Below are 21,668 nucleotides of genomic sequence, written 5' to 3' on the forward strand. Positions count from 1 at the left end.
TATTGATAATCATGTTGATGTGTAATGATGAATACTATGATTTAATTATGAATGGGCATGTTTTCTTGATAATACAAATGATGTGGAGATGAACAATATAATTGGGTGTTGTCCTATATATTGTGGAGAAAATTGTGATTGTTGTCGCATTATCGAGTCTTGTTACATGTCCATGCATCATAGTCGTGTAGTTGTAAAAGGGTTGAGCTCTTTTACTTCGGAGATTATGTAAGGCAGGGGTGAGCCCTTACATACGATGTTGAGTTGTTCCATCAGAGGTGACGACCTTTTGAGATTTGGTACCACATGCATTTATGTGTCAATAAGTGCATATCATGACATGAGTCTTATTTGATATATATGATTGTTCATGAAATGTGATTAATGATTATTCATGATACATGTGAGTGGTGATTGTGAACGAATATTTGTGAATTGATAATTGTTCATATGATTGATGAATATTGATGTGAAATATCGGGGTATGATGTAAGTATTAATGTGTGATTATTATTGATCAAATGCATGTTGTTAATTGAAATATTCATGTTATCTGCTATTTGGATTATGATAATGTAATAATTACCCCCAGTGGTTTTAACCGCCTACCTGTCTGTATGGATGGGTAGACGTTGTGCAGGAGTAGTGCTTGGTAAGTTTGTGCTTGGTGATATCGGGAGCTTTCTCCGGTATCGGTGTTGAGTCGGCTCTGATCTAGGCTTGTTGTGTCGGTCTAGATTAGGTTATTTTTGGATTTTGTTTTGTTGGAGATTACCCGTTTGTTTGGGATTTTTTAGATGCATCTATGTGATGTAATTTATTGATTCATGACATGTACATATTTTGATTACTCTGGTTTACATTCCGCTGCAACTGTTGAGCTTTATATACATGTTTATTGGTTTTTGAATTTTGAATGTGGCGTAGCCTCTATTTCTTGAATAAATGTATTATTCGCATGTTTAATTGCTTTAATATAAATAGGAGCATTACAATCTGCACTACCTGCCCAGTTAGCATCACAATACCCAATTAACATAGAATTTTCACCATGAGAGTACATAACTTCATAGTCATTGGTGCTATTGATGTACTTCAATATCCTTTTCACTTGAGTAAGATGACTCATTTTAGGTTCAGCTTGGTATCTAGCACACACCCCTACAACAAATGTTATGTCTGATCTGCTTGCAATAAGATACAACAGGTTTCCAATCATGCTCATGTACATGCTTTGATCTACAACAACACATGTTTCATCTTTGGACAACTTCAAATGAGTAGCTGTTGGTGTTCTTTTATGGCTTGCATTTTCCATACCAAACTTCTTCACTATATTCTTGGCATACTTACTCTAAGAGATAAAAAATTGTGTCTTCCATCTTCTTTACTTGAAGACCAAGAAAATAAGTTAATTCACCCACAAGGAGGAGTATTAGAACGATTGCCTATGATTTTGGGACTTTTGTAATGTTTTCTATATTTGATCTGTAATTATAGTTTTCCCGAAACATAGCAATTTTAGGGGGTTTTTGAAGTAATTCACGAAGAAATCATGCAAATCGGCAAATCAAGAACATCTGAAAAATTGTCTAGACTTTAGGAAGAGCAAAAATGAAGATTTAAGAGGTCTCAAGAGACTTTACATAGGGGTGAAATTTGTTCCCAAGTTCCGGGGCAAGTTATTTGAAGACGAAGACCTAAAAACGATGAAAATCGGAGAAATTAGGCCTAAGAAAGAGCAGCCATGCGCCTAGGGCGTGACAATTGTGTTATATGCGCCTAGGGCAAATACACTAGATGCGCCCAAAGCATTTCAAATGCGAGGGGCATATGCGTAATTTTATTTGTTTTTGTGGGTTTAGCCCGCGTTTTTAGCCCAAACCCAGTTAGAAATCTCCGCTATAAATACTAGCCTTCCTCGTTCAGAATTTCTCGTTCAGAACTGTGGCAGTTCAAGAGGAACAATAGAATAAATAAAATAAATGACATAATATATTAAATAAATATCCAACAAAAACAAACAGAGGTTCATCTTATAACTCTTACCTAAAAAGAATTAGTTACACATGGTAACTAAAAAAAAATTACTAAAGATAAAAACATACCCTAAAAAATCAAGGAGAAGATAGAAACTCTCCAGAAGCTCCGAAGTTGCCTTCCTCTTGAACTGTCACAGTTCTGAACGAGAAATTATAAATGAGAAAAACTAGTATTTATAGTGGGAGTTTCTACCTGGGTTTGGGTTAAAAGTGCGGGCTTTACCCAACACAGAAGCATGAAAAGACACTTGCGCCCCACATTTTTGGATGCACGGGGCACATGGAAAATGCACGGGGCACATGTGAGTGCACCCGAAACCATCCCCTAGGTGCATGGAAAATGCCCTACATGCATGATATGTAAATTCCATGCCCTAGGCATTTTTTCATGCCCTAGGCGCATAGCATCTGTTTCATGGGCCCAAACTTTCTGATTTTTCGTCGTTTTAGGTCTTCGTCTTCAAATAACTTGCCTCTGAACTTGGAAACAAAATTACTCCCTGTTGTAAGTCTCCTGAGGCCTCTTGAATCTTCATTCTTGGTCTTCCTAAGTCTTCACAATTCTTCAGATGTTCTTGATTTGCCAATTTGCATGATTTCTTCGTGAATTACTTCAAAAAACCCCTAAAAATGCTATGTTTCGGGAAAACTCTAAGTACAAACTCAAATATAGAAAACTTTACAAAATTCCCAAAATTATAGGCAATTGTTCTAATACTCCTCATTTTTGTTGCTAAAACCTACTGAAAATAACTAAAAAACTTACTAAGAATAACGTAAGATGACCTGTCATCATTCATCAATGTCGTTTATATTTTATTTATTTTCATATGACATCAATATTTTATCACATTTCCTAAAAAAAAAAATATACATCTATTACATTACTCTCTATCTCAATCTTTCTCAAAATATATACACCTTTAAAAACACAATAGATATAATAAAAATGATAAGATTCATATCAATTTCATCCGATAAAAAAGTAAATATTAAAATAGATGTGGAAAAGAGTGTTAACATTCATCTACTCCTAATATTAGTCACCACGTGCACTTCACACCCACTTCCCACAAAGTACAAACACTAATTCAAAGGTTCGTTGTTATCACAACCTGCGGGTCCTTTTAATGGTGGCAAAAGACAAATTAAATATGGACATATTCCATTGTACATTATCTATCACGTGAACTCCAATGGCAATATTCTCTTCTCTCTAAATATATATACCCAAAAATTATATAACTCTAACTCTTTAATCCATCCCTAATAACAAAAAAAAAAAACTCTTGAATCCATATTTCCAATCCTAAGAACCCTCTCAGATAACACAAACTTGGTAGATGGAGATGGAGAAACTAGTAGAAGTATGCGAACCAGCAGAGGTTCGCATAGAATTCACACTTAATAGTAAATGTCGAACAACGATACAACTTAAGTCACTAAACCCAACCAACCCAATAGCTTTCAAAATCCAAACTTCATCACCCCACAAATTCCTAGTTAACCCTCCCACTGGACTCATTCCACCACTCTCCATGTCCACTTTTCAAGTCATCCTCAAACCTCAATCTCATCTCCCTCCTTCCTATCCTCGCTCTCCCAAAGACCGTTTTCTCATCAAAACCGCGGAGTTCACAGCCAACTCTTCTGATAATGATTCAATTAACGCGTGGTTTGCCTCGTGTTCTTATGGATTATCTACTTATGATATCAAACTCAAAGTGGCGTTTGTTGGTTCGTTTCTTCTATGTGATGCTGTTTCTCGCGGTGATTTGGAATGTGTTAGGAGTTTGATCAAACGGCAACGTTCTGTGGTTTTGGATTTGTCTTTGAAGGAGTCTGAGTCGCTTCTACGAGTTGCTACGGAGTTGGCTCACCCAGATGATATGGTTCATCTTCTCCTTGAAGCTGGGTTGAGAGTTCATGAAGCCGTTGGATTCGATAAATTCAAGGGTTCTGATGATGTACCTGTGGTGGGTGGGAATGTTGCTCGTGATGAAGAACAGCATGTGAGTGCCTCATCACTTTCTTCAATTTTTATCTTGTTTTAGAGAAAACAAACAAATGGTGTTGTAGATATTCATGTATACAGTCAAAAAAATGTTGTATAAATGTGTGGTATAAAAACTACATATCTTGTTTTAAAACCTATTAATAACATGTATACGGTATACCATAAATCAGTAAACAAGAAATGTATATCAAGAAATTTGAAATTTTAGAACAGCAACTAGTAGCAGAAGATTAAAGTAAATGAAAGTAAAAAACAATGGACACAATAGATATTTGTTGATGTAGTTCGGCCAATGATGCATACCTCTACGATTATAGAACAACGATAGTTCTGTTTGAATTTCTATGATGAATACAGGTTTCAGTGTTACAAGCAACATATACAGTACTACTGTTACGATTCAGATTACAAAATTACCTTTGAACTATCCACGCATTTCTTTGGTGTCATTTATATATGAGCCATACTCAACAATTGTGTATACCGGAAATTTCAAGTTTATGGTAGTAGACTAATTCAAATGTGATGTATACTTTTGTTTGTAAAACAAATGTAATTATAAGCTTCAAATTCACATTATGCTTTATGGTATTGGTGTTTGGAAAATTCTGTATTGTAAATATACTAAAAATGACTTTTATGTTTGTCATATTTTAATAGTAGTAATGGAAAAGTCATTTTACAATTTATATTTTTCTTCAACATAAAATTTTCTTTACGAATAAACAAAGGAATATTGGGAAAAACAATTCATCAAAATAAAAATTTATGAGCTCAAAAAAAATTTGAGAGCAGTATTCTTGGAATAACATTAAACTTTAGGAGTGAAATCTTAATTATAATGTATATCTATCAGTTTTTAAAACTCAATAGTTAAGGTCCATCATACTGCACAAATTCATGCCTTTTTCTTGATCTGCTAGATGATTTTATTGTGTCAGGTGGAGGATGTGGAACATGGAGAATTGATGTTAGAGGCTTCGAGGCATGGAAATGTAAGGGAAGTCGAATTACTGTTACGACGAGGTGTGAATTTGAACTATCGTGATCATTATGGCCTAACAGCACTTCATGCCGCGGCATTTAAAGGGCACACGAATGTGGCCTTGATGCTTAGTGAGGTAGGGTTGGACTTAGAATGTGAAGATGATGAAGGTAATGTGCCCTTGCATATGGCAGTGGAGAGTGGTGATGTTGAGACAGTTAGGGTTTTTGTTGAAAAAGGTGTGAACCTTAATGCCATGAACAAGAGGGGTGTCACACCTTTGTATATGGCTAGAGTTTGGGGTTATGAGGATGTATGTCAGTTGCTTATGAGCAAAGGAGCATTGTCTACTCTTTCTCTTACTTCAGCTTAAAATTGTATTTTTTGTCATTCACCATCAACCATAACAAACAATTTGAGCTGTGAAAATAGATGATGGCAGTAAGAAATTTGATAATCGTTTTACTATCAAGTACATAATTTTAAGGACTAATAGTTTGAGAGAGTATGAGTTTAAATCTTAGTGGAAATAATCTTTGGTTTGGTTTTACTTATCTTTCTGGTTAAACTATGAATTATCAGGGTCTCGTTTCCCTTCCTTGAGAACCAGAGGCTTAAGATTTTTTTTACATAATTCATGTTCATTTTACATATATATACCTGTTCACATGTGTAAATCCAAGTCTTCATGATGATCTTATTGTTGGTCACCCTAGATAGAAAACCTTACATTAATGTGTTCTCATACGACCTTGTGTGCCTAAATCAGGCACAAATCTCTCTCTAACCATCGTAAAAACCCTAATCATAGTCCAGAGTTTTGAGGCAACGCTCACTTATCTTGAGATAATTTACACCTCTCAACGATTAGCAAATCGTATGGACGGATGGATATAAATATCAATGTGTGCATGCGATAACATGTGGAGTTGGGGGAATCCAAACAGAGTTAGGCACAACGATTAGGAGCCTCAGTCAGCCGCTTCATTTGCATTCCTCATGCCGTGTATAGAGGAGGAAGGTTTTGTTGTACTCTGGCGGATTGTTCATCCTTACGAATGGGTCCTATGTATAACTGAATTTTGGTGTGCCATGGTTGTGGAATTTAGAGGTTGTCTTTTCATGTCTTTGCGATTGTAAAGGATAGATTTAAAAGATTATATAGTTCCCAATGATACCGGTCAATTTTTGTGGTTTTCAAATTTATTTATTTATTGTCAACTAGCTTAGTGGCTAGAAATTGAATAAGTGGGAGAATTTGAGATTTGAACCCCGACCATGTGACATTAATCCAGTCCGCCAACCATAGAAAGTATCAAAATCATTCATGCGTGCACAAACGGTAAAATTAAGAAAATAGACTGAAGCCATTGATTCAATTATTAGTATGTTTATACTGGTGGTATAAGGTGGAATGAAGTAGAATAGAACAAGATAAACTTAACATTTAAAAACTAAACAAGTGTTGGTTTCTTTTCTTCTATTTCACTCTATACCACCAATTCTAACACATGCTTAAAAGATGAAACAGTTTAGGTCCTCAAATCTTGCAAAAGACAAATGATATCAACTATAAGCTGTTTCTTTTAGATTTTGCGGGGTCTCAAAAGCAATTCATAAAAAATAAAATAAAAATAAATAAAAAACTGCTTTGGGAAGAAGTGTATCAAGCAGCAGTATCTCAGAAAGCACAATTTAACCATTTGAGTTGAGAAGAATTTCAACCAAATATTCCATCAATTTTTAGGATAAAGATTATAGTAAACTGGATTTGAAAAGATATGCTCACTATAGGTGGATTGGAGTGTGTGTGTGGGAGACAAAAAGACATCAGTATGCTTGGTAATTCAAAACATTAGATGAAAACATCGCAACAACAAATAGGATAACAAATCAATATACATTGAAATCAATGGGTCTACTTAAAAGACAAATTTTCACCTGGTTCATTATGATACAACACTTGCATCACTTTGATTACTGAAACAAAAGTTTTTAACAATTCTATGCAAGATACCGATACATTTTTCTGTCGTTATCATCCCTCTCCAAAAAGTCCCGCTCAATGAGAGACTCAATGCGTTTCTTGACCTCTGTTGGATTTGCAAGGAAACGTAACTGCAACTGCTTTGTGACTTCAGCTATAAGATTGTTATGATCAAGTAGCCTCCTAGATTTCATGATCCTCACTATTGCCGCCTCAATCTGAGGCTTCCTGTCCTCCTCCACTCGCTGCCGAGTTTCCTGTTTCTCAGGTTCGGATTCCTTTTGTGCAACTACAGTTCCTATTTTAACCTTGTATAGTTTACTACTGAACTTGTCATTGACAGAGAAAGCATCATCCTCACCAACATCTTTACTCATCGGCTCCTTTCTAAGGACATTTCTTCCCTTAACTAAAGCCAATGATTGCAGACATCTCTTAAGATCCGGGGCAGGAATCTCAGTTGCTTGCTCAATCTCCTTGTAGCTAAGTTTATCAGCATTATTGAAAAGCATAAGGACACACATTTGGTAGGTAGAGACATTTAACTCATGCTTCTGACCCTTCCCAAAGGTTGCTTTTAAGTCTGCAAAGCCCATGTTGGTTTGCCATGACAATCTCCTGCCAGTATGTGTGCCAAGGTAATACGACCGAAACTTCTCGCAAAGTGCAGATATTTCCACCGGCAGGTTGCACGTAATACTAGACTGAGTTGGCCAAGACCCTGTTGTAAGAACCTGGACAGTAAGCGTAGGACCATCGCCTAAGTCAGGGTGGCTGGCATAAAAGCCCTGCATTGTGTCCTGAGAGGTTTTCATGTCTGTAAACATTCCCTCTAATTTTGATGTAAATTGATAGCCACATTCAGTCTTGAGCTTAACAATGAGACTTCTTTCAGCATCATCAGAAACCGTTTTTCCAGACAAAAGCCTCTTTGCCAGATGCTGTTTATAATACTTCTCAAAAACATCTTTTTCTTGCAAGTATCGGAACAGCATCATCACCTTGTCCAGAGTAACTTCTACATCGTCCTCGTTGACCCCTTTCAGACCCTTACGAAGTTTATCATCTACAAATAGTGAAATGAACTCTGGAGAACGGGGATTCAAGTTAATGAAATATTCAAACGAGGAATTCAAAGCATTCTGGAAAGACTTGTCGTTGTTGAATGCCTGGTTTATAATCTTGTCGTATTTGTCTTTCTCATCTAAGAGCCTCTGCACAAACTCGACTGGATCCTTCAATCTTTCAGGATCTGTAACAAGCTGTTTACCAGATTCCCTTATGTGTAAAGTCATCACCTCTCGTATTTTCAAAAGACCGTCGGCTACACGGCGGAACAAGTTATACATCCTACCCAAATCTTCATATTTATCATCACAAAGCATGTTGACTAAACCAGAATTCTCCATATGGATTAACCTGAGCATGTGATTTTCAATCATCTGCGTCTCCACCACTTTATTAATCTTCTTTTCAGTCTCGGGATCCATGTAATGGCCAACTCTATCCATTTCCTCATTCAGACGCCTTTCAGCTTTCTTAAGATAATCACCACAATCACAACACTCAATGAATCTTTGGGATTCTACCTGATAAAACTCAGCTGAAACTTGAAGAAAATGAGCCTCAAAATCTTGACCATAAACAGCTGGACCTAAATCCATTAGCATTTTTGTTATATTTCTCATTATCCCTCTATCAATAACTTCACCAGTGCGTTCACTCTGTACTAATTCCAGAAGTGTGTTCAGCAGCCGAGTCCTGATCTGGTTGGAATAAATGACACTTTCTCTCCACAGATTCAGCCCGAGTTCATGAACAGGAGTCTTTTTGGCGCTTGGAATGAATGTTCTGTCCATGTACATCAGTATATCTCTAATCATTTGCAATGCTTTGTTATGATCATTCCATTTCCTGTTCAGTTCTTCCAGAAAAGACCCTCCTTGAGCTGCTTCAATAGATTTAGCTATTTCTTTGAGATGTGCAGTCATGGTCGCAACCAATCCTGAGTACAACCTATCACCAAATTTGTGAAGCACCATATTGTATGCATTTCTGAATCCACATAAACAGAAAGGGGGGAAATTAGAAATATAAGATCTATTTTCTCTCAGAAATAAATAAAGCATAAGATCCTCTGTGTGTAAATGTCCAAAGGGAAACTTCGTAACAAACTCATCCAATATGCCAGAAACAATTCGTTAATTCAAGTAAAAGTAGGTCAATCAAGGACAGATGATAAAGGAAACTTGGCTGCAAACTTCAACATATTGAAACCCAAGTGAAGTTTACAAATCTATTATATGAAAATCCTCTAAAGTTAAAAAGTGCAACGGCCACCAAGCTTTGTCACACATACTAATTGACGCATCTATAAAAAAAAAAAAACCTAATGTTCAATAAAACCATGTTTGAGCAGTATTTTAACTGGTTTTGTTGAAAATACATAAGAGTTAACGTTGTTTAATTTTCCATTTGGCTTAGATTCATTGGACAGAAGTAGTGTAGATTCACTGCAACATAGGAAATATAATCAGCTTTAATTATTCCTGTTCTAAATTGTATATAAATATGACATTCTACTGAGTGGTCTAATCACTTGAGCATACTCAGAAACATTTCATCTTATACTTTGCTCAATCCTCTTATGTGGCTTCTCACTTTCTATAATTTACACTTTTCACATCATCCACTAGTGTTTTATCAAATTATATTATATGTTATCCAAGCTTCTTATTGGCACCTTCGTTTGTCTTTTCACATGATCAAACTATTATCTCATTTTTGCAACTTGTTCTATTTTTTAAATACAAAGAAGTTAATGGTGAATACAGAACAAACTGGTCAACCTAGAGGGGTTATAGATCATTTTGGGTCACACAGTAGCCGCTAAAGTGCAGATAATAAATACGATCAGAACTAAAAGTTTATAAAACATACCTGATCAATAATTGTAATAGAACAATTGCTTACCAGAATGAAGGTATATAAAATTAAGCAAGAACATAAATCTAATAAGCATAATATAGAAAGGAACACAAATTTTAGTTAAAAATAAGGCGGTGATGGTAATTATAAAATAAATAAATAAAAAAAAGGACACAGGTGATCAGGAAAATAAAGGACGGTAACAGATTAGTAAAATTAAAACTAAATACTACGTAAAATAGTGAAACAGTGAAAAGTGCCTTTTGGTTTTAGTCCTCTAAATGAAATCATATGAACTTGTGTAAAACGCAAAGGAAGCTGAATAAGCATGCAATTATGCTGTAAATATCGACAGTGAGGGGTTTGATTGATGACAAATGGATTCTAGCTGGCATATGAGCCAGAAGAAGTTTGCTCAGGATCAGCTGCTATGGCCATTATTCATGGACGTAACGACCCACATTTGTGGTTCTCCATGCCACAATGCTCTCCTACGAGTCACTTGGAGCATAGAGCTCAGTAGGGGAGCAGCCTCCTGGCCAATATTGACTACTACTATAGTGAATTTCATGACGAATATAATGGATTGGTTGCATAAATTGATGTATATTTTGACAACCACTCTTTTTATACTAAAAATTCTGACATCACACCTTTTTTATTACAGAAGGATCGGTTAACATCATCAAGCCCCATGAACATTGTCAACTACTGACAACACATTTGTCAGAAGCAAACATGTTGATTGTTTTTCTTCTCAAAGATGTTTGTGTCTGTTTGCCTCATCATATCAAGGTCCAATTTGGATATCTTCTAGCTTATGGGAGCTTTTCAGTTAGAATAAATTTAGTATTCTTCAACTATTAAAAAGTTTTAAAAAACTTGTAGATGTTTATATAGAAACTAAATGAGAGATCTTTTGAAAAGATTGAGATACAGAAGCTAATTTCAACTAAAACTCGTGGTTTTTCAGTATTTATTTATCCATAAGTGCTTCTTGAGAAGTTTATTGGAAATAGGACACAGGAAAAATGTAAACTGAAAAGCAATATTATGAAAATAAAAAGTTAAAGAAGTTCAGTTTGCAAGCAATGCTTCCATATTTCTCCACCACTCAAAATGGACCATAGTAATTCAGAGCCATCTTTTGATTAATCCTTTGGATTATTGATTGTTGCTTGCGTGGCCTCAACTTTAGAAAAACTCACTCTCCGGCCTAAAACTCCAGCATTTATCTGCACACCTCCTTGTATATACTTGAGCCTTTACTAGATTATATTTTAGTTTTCTTTAAGGTTTCATTCTTTTCTTGCAAATCTCAAGCCAATGCCTCCACCTTGGTCTCTTATCAAGCAAATCAAATTAAAAAGAGGTAGTTTTCTGACATACATAACTTCAAAAAGGGTGTTTCCCGTGGATATGCAAAAAAAAAAAAAAAAAAATACTAAAATACAATTCAACCCAAGACAACCATTCATGTCAACTCTTATGTTGTTCTGTGATGAGGATCTCATCCACATCATACTGGAAGAGGAAAACCCAAATACGCCTCCAAACACCTATTAACCACTTCCGTTTGTTTACGCATTGGTCTCTGCAAGCTACCAGAAGTCATCTTCAAAACAGATCCCTAAAATCTGAATAGGTCCTGCCAATTGTATGAGTCCCATGTTTCCCCTCCATTCTTCCAAAGGAGTTAAAACAATGTCTGCGTTCTTAATCTTCATATTGAAAGGGATTTGGGTATTATGGGGTGCTCAAGTTCCACAACGAGTAATATGGGATGCTCGATGGAGCATTTAAGTGTGACTTGGTTCTTCTCCCTTAATATCTAGCTTTTAAGAAAGGGTTTCCCAAGTGCTTAGATACTTATCATACACCCCCTTTGAAACTTTACGAAAACACTTTTAGCACCTCCTCCCTGAGAACATGAACCTGTAGTATAGCAAGCTTCTTACATCCCAACATCTCTGTCTCTACATCACGTTGCTGCCTTATTGCCTAAGATAATCTCTTACGGTGTGTTCTACAAATCAAAGTAAGTTTCCGCTCTTGTTCTCCATCCTCCTTGGTCAGTTCCATCAAATAAGGGCACGTCCACCATGCTTGCTGTCATTCCATACCCCTCTGAGTGATCTTAGCTAGGAAACAATGAACCTCTTATTCCTGAAATACTACCTCCATTCTCATGGGCAGCGCCTCTCTGACCACTACCCCCGTTGTTCCCCCTCATCAGATGAATAGTGCTACATTGACTTGCTCAGTTCCAATATAACAGCTTTTCAGAATTTCACCAACAAGTGTCTGACAAAATCCTCCAAGAAAGGGAGCTTAGCTTCCAATGAATCAACTCTGTTTGTCATCTTTAGTAGTATTTTGAACACCCAACAGTATTTGGAAGGTTTGAACCAATTGATAGAACTCCGGAAAATTGTAAAATGAAAATATTCTGTGTTGAATAGTAGTAAAGGATCCTTGGCTTAGAAAAATACAATCATTGTCTTTTTTCTTCTCATTCTTCCCCTATAAGCACGTTACATGCTGCAAGGAACTAGCGGCCTTAGGACTTCCTAATTTTCTCTACCCACTCATTTTCTCACGGTTAATGGTTATAGACCCTCCACATTATGAACTTTCCTTGATTGAGGCCCACTAATAGAACTCTCAGATTCAACATCAGGTCCCCAATTTTATTGACGAACAACATCAGGCCCCTTATAATTACAAGTAACCTATCATTATCTAAAGATTCTAAACTGACTCTAAAAGAAGAGTTTTCCTGCAAAGAATTTAAGCTAAGCAGCAGCAACAACAACTACAACAACCAAACTTATTCCACTAAGTGTGGTTGGCTACATAGAACAAATGACATCATAATATTCTATCATAAACCATATTTCAATCCAACTCATTAATCTCGAGATCCTTCTTAATAGTTTCTCTTATAATTTTTCTAAGTTTTGCTCTGCCTCTAGTAATTTGACTATCCTTCATCTTAACCAACCTAAATCTATTTTCCACCATCTTTCCTACTATAATCGGCGCTACCTCAATTCTCTCTAATATTGTCGTTTCTAATCCTATTCAGTTTGTCTTACCACACATCCAACACAACATCCGCAAAATTTAAGCTAAGCATCACATGATATTTCTCTTACTTGCCATTTTGTAGCATTGCAAAACGAATCATACCAGATTGAGCATACATTAATAAGAGGAAATGATACGAAACGAAATGCATTAAAGGCTATGTAGTACAAGTAATTCAACAACAACATATTGAACATAAATTCGTCTTTTTCATCACACGGTATCATACAAATTCCACATAAATTAACTAGTTCAATCACAAACTAAACAAACATTTCAAAAATCAAACCTAAGAAATGCTACAAATTACTTTCTAACTCAAATTTAACCAATCCAAAAATCTCAAATCCTATAAAGTTCTTCAAATCCTATTAAAATTACACATCCAAAACAATAAATCAATAAAAAAATGGATCAAAGCCAAGAAATGAATCAAAATCATCAAAAAATTAAGAAAAAAATCGAAAAAAAGGATGAACCGAACCTGTAAAGTTCTTCAAAACTAAGACCACTAGCGTTATGATTATAAATCTCATGAATAGCATCTTCAAGAATCTTCCATGTCTTATCTGCATATTTCGGATCCATAACAACCCTATGCTTAAACGGTTCAATCCGAAAATTCTTCTTTTGGTTACTCATTTTCAAACCCTAAATCGATTGATGAGGTTGTATTGTAGCAACAAAGATAGGATTTAATTAACTTTATTAATAACTCGACGATAAAAGAGAGTTACAACAATTATTTCATTATTATTTGATTTAGAAAACTTAGGATAAAATTATTAATGGTGGGTTTTTATTTTCGAGAAGATGATGATGAGGACGTTATTACAAAGACTGTGTTTGCTTCAGATTTGGTTTGAAACGATGCGTTTCGTGTTTAGTTGAACTTGAAATGTTTTCAGCGCGTCAATAACACATACTATTGGATTATTATTATTGCACCGTCACCTTACAATTAATAATTGCTTCACAATCATTTTATTTTTGTCAACAAAAGCATAAATCAAGTAATGTCACAAGTTTTTCTTCAAAAAAAAAAGTAATGTCACAAGTTTGTTTTTAGCCGTAGTTATAATTTCGAAATTAAATGTTGTTTTACCTTCACAATCACATTTCACATAAAAGATGGACAACTGACCACATCATGACATTTATCATTTTTAACACAAAATCTTCATTGATTAATTCTTATTGTATCCTATTATCATGAAAATAAAATCATTTACAAGTTATCCGGTGTTAAAATCTCTTTTTGACAAAGTTCGTCTAATTTCACAAAAACTATCATTTTTCGAATAATTCACCGAAAGCAAAGCATCCATGTTCAAACACCTCAACAAAGCATATACACATATCACATATGATCACAGTAGCATATACATATCCACATCATAAGCCAATTTCGATTAATTCCAAAATTCACCTAAGTTCGTCTCATTTTATCATTTTTCGAAAGAAAACCATTTTTCAAAGCAAGACCAAGTTATAACTCATATATGCCATTCAAAACCATTTTAAAATCATTGTTATTGAAAACAACCTTAACCCTACCCTTTTTCCTTGAGAAAAACGAGTTTCGGAAAATTTCATGTTATTGAATGTTTTCGAATAAATTTCAATTCAATTCACAAAATCAATCTTAATCCAATACATTTGATGTTTCAATAGGTCTAGAAAGCATACCAACAATTAAACACATCAAAAGAAGCATTTTAAGAAAGTACGGATCGAACCCCAAGTACCCAGAAAACCAAAATCATGGGTGTTGTCACTGGGCAACTCGCCACAACAAGCACTAGCTCACTAGGTGAGCTGCACCAGTAAGGTGTGCCCAAATTTTGGTTTTCGCTCTCGGGAACCCATCCCATTTTCCCCCAAAAATCCCGATTAGGATCGACCTACCTTGTATGACGCACGCGTAATGTCTTAAAACTGAACCGGATCGGCCAAAACTGGGAGTCAAACCAAAAAACCGCAAGAAAACCAATAAAATCGGACAAAATCGGCGGTTCAGACAATTCAATTGTCGATTTTATATGTTGATTATTTCACAAAATGGATCGAGGCTAAGCCATTGGCCAAAATCACGGCAAACAACATCGTCAAGTTCTTGAAGAATATCCTGTCGAGGTTTAGGATTCCTCAATGCTTCATAACAGACAATGGAACCCAATTTGTAAACAAGTACATGAGAAGGCTCCTAGAAGAACCGAGTATCAAGCAACACTTTACATATGTGGAACACCCGCAGAAAAACAGACTGGTCGAGTCCGCCAAAGGGTCCTCTTCACATGAATGAAGAAAAGGCTTGAAGAATCGAATGGCACCTGGTTGGAGAAGCTCCCCCACGTCTTGTGGGCATACCGAACCACTCCGCATTTGACCATGGGTGAAACTTCCTTTAGGCTAACCTATGGGTCAAAGGTCGTGATCCCCGTTGAAGCGAAATAATTGAGATGGAGAATACTTGGTCTTGCGACGAACTAACATCAAAGGGAAGAATGCCATATAAGGCAATCTAGCCCCGAATTGGGAAGGACTGTACAAGGTGACGACAAGCATTTGGAATGGAGCATACACACTTGAAACACTTGACAATAAGCCCATTCTAAGGACTTGGAACGCAGACAAGCTCAAGCATTATTATAGCTTAGTACTAGTTTAGTTCAATTTCAACTATATGTTGTATTTTGCTTTTGCATTTTCTTATGTAGTACTAAAGGTGATGGCTAGACGATAAATGGAATGAGCCGTAAACACCAGACCCCCTAGATGGCTAGCCATCACCAAGGGAGAGAGCTGCGTTGATCAAACATCTACCTTGAACTAATTTAGAAGAGGAAGATAAGCTAAACCTTGGTCAATCATGCTTCCCAGTGACGTCCAGAAAGTCTAAAAAAGGCTCCGTACAGGACTGTCGGAATCAATTCCTTCAGAGCAGTACAAGATTGCTGGACTCAAAGTCCATCAAGACAACGCAAGCCCGCCAAACTCTGAGTTCACAAGGGCGAGAATTCAAAAAGAAGAAGAGAAGTTACAAATCCAGAAAAGCATTGATGCAAAAATACTCTTTCAAAATAGTAGAGACATATTCAGACAAATTAAAGACAAGATGAAGATAAATTCCATTTCATTAAAACCAAAAAACTTCACTCCATATCACTTTATTTTCACTTCATTCCACCTCATTCTATCAATCCAAACAAAATGCAGTTCTCATGGTATCAAATTGGATCTTCTAAATATTAATTACTATTGTGCGATTTTGATCCTTTCGTTTGACAAAATTTTATTTTCAAACTAGAAATGAAGATATTTTAAACAAGAAAAAATCATAGATTACAATGTCTTCTTCCTGAAGAAACATAGATTACAATTTAGACAAAATCAATGTGTAAACGGACATGGATATTACAAACAGAATAGTATATATAATCAAGAAAGAAAATTTAACACCGTACATGATTTATTCAATTGATATTGCGAATGAAGGACAACGAGAGAAAAATTAATCGACAGAGTGGTTGCCTTGATCTGTGGAGGGAAGAATGAAGAGTACTGTTCTGTTTAAGGCTTTGCAGCCATTTTACAAGGGACGATGATGGTACATCGATAGCATGTGTAGTATCGGATCGATTTCACAAGCATGAGGAACAGAATGGCAGCACAATTGAAAATGAAACAAATAACAGAAAATGTTCTATTAAGTTGTGAATGGAAATGCATGATATTCCTTTTAGCCGAATGTTTTCTTGAGATGAATTTGTATTTATGTTTTTAAATAACCTCAGGATATATTTAATGAATGAAAGACACAAGCTCTTGTAAAAAGAAACCACCTTCCTTGATTTTGTTTTTTTTGAAACAACATATATATGTATACCTCCTATGTCATACAAGGTATACGATAAGGGCGAAAATGACTAATACAGTACAGAGGCCCGTATTGCGGTAACCCCAACAATAGAATTTCAAGGACTGCTAAACATGGAACTGCAGAAAACAGCCCCTGCAACACTCGCAAAAACAGCCGGCAAAACTAACAAAAACACCCCAAAAACTCAGGCGGAAAAGATACAAAGCCACCCTATCTTAGAAGACCGTCCATTGGATTCCATAACCATTCATAGAGCAAGCATGGAAGGTTCTTCAACCTGTGTAAATTCCATTGCCAGAACAACACTTTGATTTCCTCGACCATCTCATCCAACTCCTTCACGCAGTCATTACAAATTCAATCATTTCTAGATTTCCAAATTCCAGCGTGCCATATTAACCAAAAACCTTTATGGAGTTTCTTGTTACGGATCTCCCCACTCCAACATTCAAAGTGCTCGAACAGGCTTTGGGAAGTAATGAAGTTAATCTCAAGCCACCCCAAAATCGCTGACCACATCCTTCACCGTCCTTGATGTTTCATAAACGAAGCATTATTTACATTTACTTCAGATCCCTTTTCCCCCATTTGTTTTAGATATATGATTAATTGTTTGCATGCGACATTAACACACATACTCACATAACCAGGTCCAACAATTTCTCCAATAAATTTAGACTTCACCTTTCATATTGCGTTGAGATTCGTTAAATAAACAAATAAAAATATATTTTCTCAAATTTCATAAATTTATAAATAATTAATTCTACTCTAACCCCGCGCGCGAGTCATTTTCTAGTTCCTATTTGTAGTTATACTAAGACCCTAAATATAGATTTAACAAAGGTAATAGTTTTTTTCTCGACAGTAACAGAGGTAACAGTTATAACAGGATACATACATTCTCCCGCAAAATCATTATATAAAGAGCAAAAAATATCAATTGAAGTAAGGGATGCTAATAACTTAACAAGTTCTGGCAGTGTATGCCCTAGTCCGGCATATGAATGAGGTATATTAATATCATTCAGAAGCCATGTTTCAAACAGATAATCACATGATGCTTTAAGACTAATCATTAAAGAGACAGACATCTCTCAACATATGTCTTTCTATAGAAACAGGTCTCGTATTGATTGGTTGTGCCACAGTGTTATGTCTGTTCTCTTGTAATTTTTCTTGGTGTTAACCCTCAGGTTCTCAGGGAAAAGAGCCCGGGTAATGGGTTCGTCCGGGATGTGAGTAAAGCCTGGCAAAAAAAAAATCCATCTAGGAGTCGAACTCAGATTCTCAAGAACAATTCGTCATTGGTGGTTGTTGGTTGCGCGCATGTTCTCTTATTTACAAACAACAAAAAAAAACTATTATTGCAAGGCGCGCAACATAAATTACGAACAGTCTCTATTATTGCCAATCGTTTCTATCCACGATAAGAAGCTGAAAATATAGATAACTGGCCAGTAATAATTTATGTGGATCCATATATAGACAAGTGTATATAGCCCTTATCAATTTAAAACAAGAAAGACATGTTATTAGCTTCTGAAATTGAACAAATTGGAGCACCCTGTAGCCACTTGAGCAATTCTGCAAAACATGCAACCAATGCTCCATATATCAATTATGAGTATGAGTATACTTTAACTATCTTCAACTTCTTATTTATACGCAACCGGGGTAATCAAGGATTGAAAATGTAACTAACTCAGGTGCCTAAAAGACTTACACAATAGGATAATGAAGAATCAACTACAACAACTTACCTATCATAGTTTTACCAACAATATACATACTCATGCTTTCGACATGATAAGATCGTTCATAACTCAACAAGACGTTCTTGACCAAAAGCTGTTAAAATAGTTCAAACTCGTAATATCAGGCTGCCAAAAGCTTTTGCAGATATCACAAATTCACAATTTCACAACACATATGGTGCATAACTATGCAGGAAACAACAAATTTCCATTTTCACAATGTCAATTTTATAAGAATGATTTGGAACAATAATGAAAAACAATTAAAATTGGACCAAACACATCAAGCATATATATGCTTCAAAATATCAAATTATAAAATAGCAAATTATAACAATATCATGACACAAGAACCATTAACCAAAAACCTTCCAAATATAAAGAAAAGCAGATATGTTGATCATAGTTTGATAAATAAAACGAAGCATAAAATAAATCCACATGACAAATCCTTGACTGAGAACATAAAATGTTAAAATATAATGGCAAATAAATCCTTGACTAATTTCATGATTTGTTGCATAATCATTCAAAAGCCCAACCGACTTCCTTAAGAAGTTCCGCATATTCCTCCGGACTGAAGTCATTCTCAACATTGAAAATTTTGCGAATCTCCTCCACCGTCTTATCCTTGATAGTTTCTGCTACATCCTGGCATGTAAGTTCCAGTAGGCTCTTGATATCCAAGTAGTTTGCAGCCAAGATGAGTTCAAAGCGTGTATTCAGATCAACCTTGACGAACTCAGCGTCCCAAGCCTTAACATCATCCTCGGAGGGTTTTCCTTCGGAACTTGTTGTAGCCTCAACATGCTTCTTACAATACTCGATAACCTTTGCCAAGATCTTGCTGGTTACGTTTGGAAGAGGAATTTCGGTTTTGGCACAATCGTCCTCGATCATGTGTTTGATCGTCTGCGATTTCAAAGCAACAGCTTCTTCGACCTCAAAGGTCTCATCATCGGAACTCTTGAGAGTGACCTTCCGAGCTGATGACGACATGATGACTTGATTTTTGTGAAAGCTAAACTCGTAAACCCTAATTTAGAATACGGTGAATCAACCGTAAACCCTAGTTTAGAAAAGGTTGAAGTGAATGAGAGAAAGAATAGCCTAAGTACTCTATTTATACTGACTAGGGTCGGTCTCTTACTTTAAAAAAAATTTGTTTTTTTTTTTTTTTTTCTGAAAGAAAAATTTGTTATCGAATATAAAGGAATAAAACAAAAATTTAGTCTTTCATTAAAAAAAACATCAATTTAGACTGCCTTTTATTCATTCTATTTTTACCTTTCACTTAAAACTATTTTATAATTTTATTTAAAATATTATATTTAAAAAACTAATCAATTTAGACCAACTTTTCATCATTCTTTTTTTACCCTTCACTTAAAACTATTTTATGCAAAGATATCTTCGGTTAACAGGTAAGCCCTAATTTCAACATAAACTCTATTGCATAATTTTACTGTTTTAACCCTAATGCTCACACCTAATATCCTATTTTCATGAACAACCCTAATGCTCTCACGTAATCTTCTTATATATTAAAGTTAACACCTAAGCTCTAAATTTAACTTAAACCCTATTGCATAATTTTACTGTTTTAACCCTAATGCTCATACCTAATCTCTTATTTTCATGAACAACCCTAATGCTCTCACGTAATCTTCTTATATATTAAAGTTAACACCTAAGCTCTAAATTTAACTTAAACCCTATTGCATAATTTTACTGTTTTAACCCTAATGCTCATACCTAATCTCTTATTTTCATGAACAACCCTAATGCTCTCACGTAATCTTCTTATATATTAAAGTTAACACCTAAGCCCTAATTTTAACCTAAACCCTATTGCATAATTTTACTGTTTTAACCCTAATGCTCACACCTAATATCCTATTTTCATGAACAACCCTAATGCTCTCACGTAATCTTCTTATATATTAAAGTTAACACCTAAGCTCTAAATTTAACTTAAACCCTATTGCATAATTTTACTGTTTTAACCCTAATGCTCATACCTAATCTCTTATTTTCATGAACAACCCTAATGCTCTCACGTAATCTTCTTATATATTAAAGTTAACACCTAAGCCCTAATTTTAACCTAAACTCTATTGCATAATTTTACTGTTTTAACTCTAATGCTCACACCTAATCTCCTATTTTCATGAACAACCCTAATGCTCTCTCACCTAATCTTCTTATCTTCTTATATATTAAAGTTAACATGTAAGCCCTAATTTTAACCTAAACCCTATTGCATAATTTTACTGTTTTAACCCTAATGCTCACACCTAATCTCTTATTTTCATGAAAAACCCAAATGCTCTCATGTAATCTTCTTATATATTAAAGTTAACACCTAAGCTCTAAATTTAACCTAAACCCTATTGCATAATTTTACTGTTTTAACCCTAATGCTCACACCTAATCTCCTATTTTCATGAACAATCCTAATGCTCTCTCACCTAATCTTCTTATCTTCTTATATATTAAAGTTAACATGTAAGCCCTAATTTAAACCTAAACCCTATTGCATAATTTTACTGTTTTAACCCTAATGCTCACACCTAATCTCCTATTTTCATGAACAACCCTAATGCTCTCACCTAATCTTCTTATCTTCTTATATATTAAAGTTAACCCGTAAGCCCTAATTTTAACCTAAACCCTATTGCATAATTTTACTGTTTTAACCCTAATGCTCACACCTAATCTCTTATTTTCATGAACAAAGCAAATCGGCATCGCTTTATTTCCCCTATTTCTTCAAAACAAATCGCCCTATTTCTTCAACAAAACAAATCGCCCTATTGGAATAAAAGGGTTTTGAAAGATTATAGCAATATTTTTTTTGTTAATATTACACTTTTCATCCAAATTAGAATTGAACTCTCTTTGTTAAATATCTACCACAAAATGCACCAGAATTTTGCAATCTATATATAAACAGGTGGAAGAAACATTTCAACAAAC

General features: G+C 35.2%; 3 protein-coding genes across 3 annotated transcripts; 1 reads left to right on the forward strand and 2 right to left on the reverse strand.

Annotated features, from left to right (window-relative positions):
* Positions 1 to 3,284: 3,284 nt before the first annotated feature.
* Positions 3,285 to 5,594, forward strand: LOC11406874 (protein VAPYRIN). Its single transcript, XM_003628324.4, has 2 exons — positions 3,285 to 4,054; positions 5,001 to 5,594. The coding sequence occupies exons 1-2, from the start codon at positions 3,386 to 3,388 to the stop codon at positions 5,415 to 5,417; spliced, it is 1,086 nt and encodes a 361-aa protein (XP_003628372.1). The 5' UTR covers positions 3,285 to 3,385; the 3' UTR covers positions 5,418 to 5,594.
* A 1,286-nt stretch (positions 5,595 to 6,880) lies between these two features.
* On the reverse strand, positions 6,881 to 13,951 carry LOC11410449 (cullin-3A). The gene is made up of 2 exons (XM_003628325.4): positions 13,534 to 13,951; positions 6,881 to 9,086 (listed from the first exon to the last, which is right to left on the reverse strand). The coding sequence occupies exons 1-2, from the start codon at positions 13,689 to 13,691 to the stop codon at positions 7,049 to 7,051; spliced, it is 2,196 nt and encodes a 731-aa protein (XP_003628373.1). The 5' UTR covers positions 13,692 to 13,951; the 3' UTR covers positions 6,881 to 7,048.
* Positions 13,952 to 19,045: 5,094 nt separating this feature from the next.
* LOC11426194 (SKP1-like protein 1A) lies at positions 19,046 to 19,787 on the reverse strand. Its single transcript, XM_003628327.3, has one exon. It carries the CDS (start codon positions 19,686 to 19,688, stop codon positions 19,215 to 19,217), a length of 474 nt encoding a protein of 157 aa, XP_003628375.1. The 5' UTR covers positions 19,689 to 19,787; the 3' UTR covers positions 19,046 to 19,214.
* Between the last annotated feature and the right edge of the window lie 1,881 nt (positions 19,788 to 21,668).

The sequence above is a fragment of the Medicago truncatula genome, chromosome 8 (assembly GCF_003473485.1).
Source record: "Medicago truncatula cultivar Jemalong A17 chromosome 8, MtrunA17r5.0-ANR, whole genome shotgun sequence".
In the NCBI taxonomy this organism is placed as follows: Eukaryota; Viridiplantae; Streptophyta; class Magnoliopsida; order Fabales; family Fabaceae; genus Medicago; species Medicago truncatula.